Source organism: Chrysochloris asiatica, unplaced genomic scaffold (genome assembly GCF_000296735.1).
Source record: "Chrysochloris asiatica unplaced genomic scaffold, ChrAsi1.0 scaffold00384, whole genome shotgun sequence".
NCBI lineage: Eukaryota > Metazoa > Chordata > Mammalia > Afrosoricida > Chrysochloridae > Chrysochloris > Chrysochloris asiatica.
The window spans coordinates 178,699-184,956 of record NW_006408902.1 but is presented as its reverse complement, the minus strand read 5'-3'; the positions used below and the strand labels follow the sequence as shown (position 1 = coordinate 184,956).

The 6,258-nt window shown below is 45.4% G+C and overlaps 2 protein-coding genes across 2 annotated transcripts in view; one reads left to right on the top strand and one right to left on the bottom strand.

Annotated features, from left to right (window-relative positions):
- The window catches only part of SYNM (synemin, intermediate filament protein), a 45,608-nt gene extending 44,625 nt beyond the window's left edge, over nucleotides 1-983 (top strand). The window contains exon 5 of the mRNA XM_006876501.1: nucleotides 633-983. Within this exon, the coding sequence (XP_006876563.1) occupies nucleotides 633-983 (351 nt within the window). The remainder of the gene's footprint in view (nucleotides 1-632) is intronic.
- A 5,102-nt stretch (nucleotides 984-6,085) lies between these two features.
- The window catches only part of LOC102821398 (tetratricopeptide repeat protein 23-like), a gene marked incomplete at its 5' end in the record, with an annotated part of 122,787 nt that continues 122,614 nt past the window's right edge, over nucleotides 6,086-6,258 (bottom strand). Inside the window, one exon of the mRNA XM_006876505.1 lies at nucleotides 6,086-6,151. Within this exon, the coding sequence (XP_006876567.1) occupies nucleotides 6,086-6,151 (66 nt within the window). The remainder of the gene's footprint in view (nucleotides 6,152-6,258) is intronic.

The following is a 6,258-nucleotide window of genomic DNA, read 5'->3' as shown; positions in this document are numbered from 1 at the left end:
CCACTCCGGGGCTAGTGAAAGTTGGTGATTATTTCCAAACTGCAGAGTCCGTGGTTTCCCAGATTTCTGTAAGGCACTTGAGCTTAGACCTTGAAGAAGGGTTCACTGAGAAAATGCACTTCACAGACCCCCTTTTAGAGGAAATGGAGTCGATTGTCAGAGTGGTTCTGAGCACACTGGCGGGGTGCCTCACATGTCTGAATTGGTTCTCAGAAGCGCCAAACCACTAAGAAAGTTTACCAAGGACTCATTCCCCAGCCCAGAAAGCGTTGTTCACAAAGAGTGCCCAGCAGACATAGCCCGAGTCACTGGCACTTAGGCCGCTGGAAAAACAATCTTATGACTGAAAAGAGCTCCTTCTAAAGGCCACTCCCAGACCTCCTCTGACAGGTAGTTCAGGAAGTTCATTTGGGGCAGAAGATACATCGAACATTGGCAGGTCCTTTAGGCACATTAGACTCGGCTCTACAGAAACGGAAACCTCTGAATACACTGTCTTCCATGGTCCTATTTTCAAAATGTTTGTACTTGCTGATTCAGTGGGTTTCCCTGAGCTAGGTGAGTTAACAGACAGCAGTAGGCCATGAAGACATGTTACACTGGGACCCAAAGAAACCTCCTTTGCCTTTCAGATGGATGTGAGTCACGCAGCGGCAACCCCGAGCTCTGCCAGGTGGACACAAGAGTTCACGGTTCGCTTCCCTGCAGACAAGGAAGCTGCAGCTCCTGGTGTGTCTGACCGTGGTACCTGGAGAGACACTGGCGGTAGAAGGGAGCCGACAGGGGGTGGGACCTTCCAGGCCTCTGCAGGTGACGGAACCCAAGCCCATGGGCCGAAGGACAAGGAAGAAGCTGCATTTAGTAAGACGGTGCAGCTGCAGAGGATGGTCGACCAGAGGTCGGTGGTTTCTGATGAAAAGAAGGTTGCCTTGCTCTATCTAGACAGTGAGGATGGGGAAGAAAGTGATGGGCACTGGTTTTGAGAAAGAGAAAGATTAAATAGCATCTTACTTGATAACAACAGTGAAGAGGGTCGAGGCTCACTCTTTATGAAAGCCTCTGCTTTAAAAAATTTCTTCAAAGAGGCAATGGTCAATTTGCTTTATCATTACTGTGCGAAGATTTCATCAGAACAATTCAGGCCTTAAAAGGCATTGGAATTTTAATTTTGTGTGGGGACTTTTACAGAATACTCCTTATCTTTTTAATCTCAAAACATTTCTTTTTCTGGAGTTTTCTACTTCTGGAGAGAGTTTCTCCCAGTTTTGGTCACAGAAATGCCTCACCTCTTTTTAAAATGACTATTACAGGATGCCTAAACTATAGCCCAGCCAAATCAGTCTCACAGCTGTCAAGTGGCTTCCGACTCTTGGTGACCCAATGGGACAGAGTAGAACTGTCCCCGAGGGTTTCCAAGGCTGTCGTTTGATGGAGGCATAGCGTCACTGGTGGCTTCACACTGCTTAGCACCTTAATCAGTGCACCACTGGGCTCCCGTTTTTAAACAGTAATCAGTACAGTTTAAGGCAAGAGTGAAGACAATATTCTCTTTTCCAATAGAAATCCTAGAAAACAGGCAGACTGCTTATATATATAAAAAATCTGCTAAGCGATTTTATTTTTAGGAAAAAGGATATAGAGTTAAACTCAAGTTTTCAATGAATTGCATGTGCAGGCTCTAAAAATACTGTAATATTTTATTTGTGGCGAGGACAACGGTAGTCTGCTATATTCAGTATATTTAGTCTGTGTGCATAGGTTCCTGGAACGTGTCCCTGGATCCATGTCCTGCAGGTGGAATGACTATATTGTGAATTGCTTACGGTAGAGTTTCCTTTCTGCTTTTGTTAAAGACCTTTTTGTAACACTAAGTAGCACACAGTCAGAACAAATCTTTTACCACAAGTTCTGGAACAGCCAGCTCCCTAAGAGTATACTTGAGTTTCTCTATCCCATTAACCCTTTGTTGTTGTTGATTAGTGCCATTGAGTCGGTTCCGACTCCTAGCGACCTGTAATAGGGTTTCTGAGGAGCAGCCACTGACCTTGCAGTTCAAACCAACCTTGGGACCCAGTGCTAATCCTATAGTGCCACACTAGGACTCCCACTTTAATCCTTAGCATCTAAATATTTAATTTCACTGATGGGAGGTGGACCAGAAGACAATTTGATGCTTGATCGAAGCCATACCTGCAAGATGGGGTGAGCAGTCAAAGCAAACAGTGCTTGGTGCCTCACACAGAAGCCACTCCCAACCCTCCATCAGCAGAGTGGCCTCTCTGAATTCCGAGACCGAATGAGTAAAAGTCACAACAGACCTCATGGAATTTTCTGCACTTTCAACAGAAGTAATTACAGTTGGGATGTTTTGTCCAGGGAAAGAAAAGTATGTTAAATAGAAGAAACTGGGGAAGGAACTGCGTGCCTCTCCTGCGGTTCCATACCGAAGACCCAGGAGTAGCCCGGAGGATGGCAAAGACCTCATTCTCACGGGCCGCAGGGCATAGACCTGCAGACATGCCAGAGTGCACTGTGGCTGGTGGCTGTGTGTTCCGACTCCTAGCGACCCTGTAAAGGGTTTCCGAGGCCGTAAATCTTTACAGGAGCAGAACGCCTCATCTTTCTCCCACGGAACGGCTGGTAGTTTTGAACTGCTGACCTTGCGGTTCGCAGCCCGATTCGTAACCACTACGCTACCAGAGTGCACTGGATGAGATGAATTCTACACAAGCATATTTCTGAAGCTTCCATCTTCAAAGGTCTAGTCACATAAAAGTAGCATCTCTAGCAATATAGCACTATTTTAGTCCAAACAAGAGTTTCCTTCATGTAGTGCTGTCTGCACAGTCCTTCCTGGAGTAGTATCCTGTAATGTGCACACTGAGGGATGATGATCCCAGGAGCGTTTCATCCTCAGGTTAGGGTGAAGTGGGGGTGGGGTCACGACAGTGACGATCTTCCCCTGGCATAGTCAACCTAAGGGAGGCACCTGATCCCACGTGGGATGCACATCCCTGGGGCTACGGTAACAGCTACAGCAGGTCGACTATGGAGAGTGTGTTTATGTAAGCGATAAGTAGAGGAAGAATGCAGCTAGGATGATTTCATTTTAAAACACCTGGGCTGATGGACTGGTTTGGAAAGGGATAATGGATGGTTGTGCAACGTAATGAATGTAATCCGTGTCACTGGGAAAAATGATTGAATTGGCAAATGTTTTACACTACGTATTTTTACCACAATTACAGAACAAAACATCGTGAACCAAGATATTGTTGTTAAGTGCTGTCAAGTCGGTTCCGACTCATAGTGACCCTGTACAGGGTTTCCAAGGAGTGGCTGGTGAGCTTGCACTGCCAACCTTGTGGTTCAAACCAAAGTATCGAAAGACTATTTGAATTGCTTCAAATTTTTTTTTTTTTGTAGACCTACCAAAATGAATTCATAATTAACATAAATGAACTTGGAGGTTACTAAGATTTGCCATTTCTAATGTAGCCAAAGATGTACTAATTTTAGTTGTTAACTAGCAATGGTATTTATATAAATGATGTATTAGTGAGAATTTGATCAGGGTGACAGCCTTGTGTTTTAGTGGCAAAACAGACGTGGCAATGTGGGATTGGTCACATAACTCTAAGTGACTTAATAACTGTCCCCTATCTCACTCACAGCCTTGCAAGTGGACACTGACATGACATATTCATTGTCATGACCCACTTCTACTTTCGTTGGAAAATAAAGTTACTATCTCAGGCTTTAATTATTTTGAGTTGAATGCACATGTTGAAGAAATACTCCACTACAAGTCCTTACCATACAGAACCCTGAGCTGTTGTATACATTGTCCCACAGTGTGTGCCCGCGACTTGATGACAGGCCACCTCACAGCTGTGTGATTTTGAAGCAAGTCACTGCAGACAAATCACTTTTGTGGCTGGAGGGGTGGGGACACAACCAGACCTTTCCTGTTTGTTGTGATTTAAACAAAATGGAATTAGTTGCATGTTTTCCAACTTCCCAGTGGTTTGTTAGCTTTAAATGTATATTCAAAATGAAATCATCTGAAAAGCTGATTTTTGCTAGCTTCCTATTCCTTACAAAGAGAATTGTCACAAGAATACGCAAAAATAAAAATTTGAGCAAGAAAAAAAATCCAGATCGTTTTTTAAAAGACTGGATGTTTTATAGTACATTCTGTTGTGGTCTCTAAACTCCTAAGTAAAGCATCTCCTGTTCACATTTATTTATGGAAGCAGAGTCACTGGGAGACTTGTCTATGAAGTCTCTAAATTTTGAATTCCCCACCTGAGCCAGGGCTTGTAATGGTTAGCACAAAACTACCAAGTGGCAGACAAAACATAAATCAGCCTGTAAGAACAGCCCTGGAAGGGTGACCAGCTATCCTGCTTGCCCGAGATAGAGGGGTTTCCTGGGATGTGGGTCTTCCAGTGCTAAATTTGGGGCACTGCTGAGTATACCCGGATGGTTGGTTACCTTAAGTACAAATGGGAAGGTGTTAAGACCATTTTGTAGGAGCTTGAAAAACTTAAGGTACTTTGAAACAAAGGAATAGCTACATATCCTCAGCCATGAGTAACTATTTAACCTCTTCACAACTTTTTGTTTTGGGGGTGCTGCAAGTCAATTTGTACTCATAGTGACCCCATGTGACACGGTAGAACTGCCCCATAAGGTTTTCTAGTCTGTAATCTTTGGGGAAGCAGATCACTAGATATCTCTACACTAGAGACGCTAGGTGGGCTTGAACTGCCAGTCTTTTAGGTAGCAACCAAGCACTTAAGCATTGCACCCTCAGAGCTTCTTCCATAGTTGTATTCTCATGTCGAAGCTAAGAAATTTAATAGATGGAATACTTTCAGCAAAATCTTGGACTTAACAGACAGGCTACCCAAACACCAAAGACACGGGGCCCAAGTGAAATCGATGCAGACGATAATTCTAGGACCTTGGGGTTCAAAGGATAAAGACGTGAATCAGATGCTGCCTAGAAGAAGGAACTGAATGAAGAAGCAAACTTGGAGACAAACTGAGGGGGATGTTACCAGCTAGCCTGACACAGTGTGGTCATTTTGAATTTTTGCAAGCAAACTTCCAATGGGACAGCAACTTGACCACCAAATTTCCTCACTCAGACCTCTAGCCAGTGTGCATGCTCCACATGGGTTGGGTTGGAGTGGTGCAGGCTCTTCCCTCAGCCTTCAGGATGACCAGGTGGGATTGGGAGCAATTGGGCAGGTTTTCCTGTGAGCGTGAGCGTGCTCCACAGAAATCTGTGTGCTGTGATAGGAAAAGGCAGGAAAGCGCTCCCTGGACTCTCCAACCTCCCGGAAGCCTTCCTAAGGTGGCAAAGGGAGAGGATTCCTCCCATGCCATGCGCAGTGATTGTGTGAGGAAGGATGTGGCTGTGGGCAGGAAACTGGAGGTGACAAGGATGGGAAGAAGGGAGTGTGGGAATCAGGAGAAAGGAAAGGAACAAAACCAGGTCATCAAAGATGACAACCACATAAAGGAAAGTGAAAGAATATATCAGGGTATAAAAACTCAACAGAAATTTGGAGAGAGATGATGGTGCTTGCATCACATGGTGAATGTAACTAACGTCCCCAAACTGTCTACACAAGAAAAAGTTGATACGGTAAATGTTTTAAATATATACATACATATAATTTACCACAATAAAACACAAATAGAAAAACGCATAATGACAATAAAAAAGAGACTGCCACATATGCCTCAGGGCCCAGGAACAAGGAATTCGATGGGCGAGAGCCAGCCGGGAGGGTGAGGGCTGTGCAGGTCCATGGATACTACTCCACCTACAGCTGGTGGCCTCCCTTAAGGTCCCGTTCTGAACATGTGGGGCCATAAGAGACCGCAGCCCTCCAGGATGACAGAAGACATTGCTCTTGGCAGACTCTTCGAAGCCTTCAGCGCAGGGAGCGTGGCTTGTGTGACCCAGACTGTCCTGTCATGGCCCTTTGTGGCTTATTTTCCCCATCAGTGCTCAAGGAGTCAGCGGGGTTTGGACTTCCTTCTGTTCTGGTACAATCAGGCCACAGCCTTACTGGGCTGTGCCTAGGGCCAGGAAGGAGGAGCCGGGAGAGCCGCCAGCACCACCCTGTGGGTGCTGGAGCATGGGAAGGGTGTTAAACCTGGCCCAGCACTAGCCTCCCTATACGTGTACGACTACAGCCTCCCTACAGGAGCCTGAAGACTGCTGTGGGTGCCATCGTG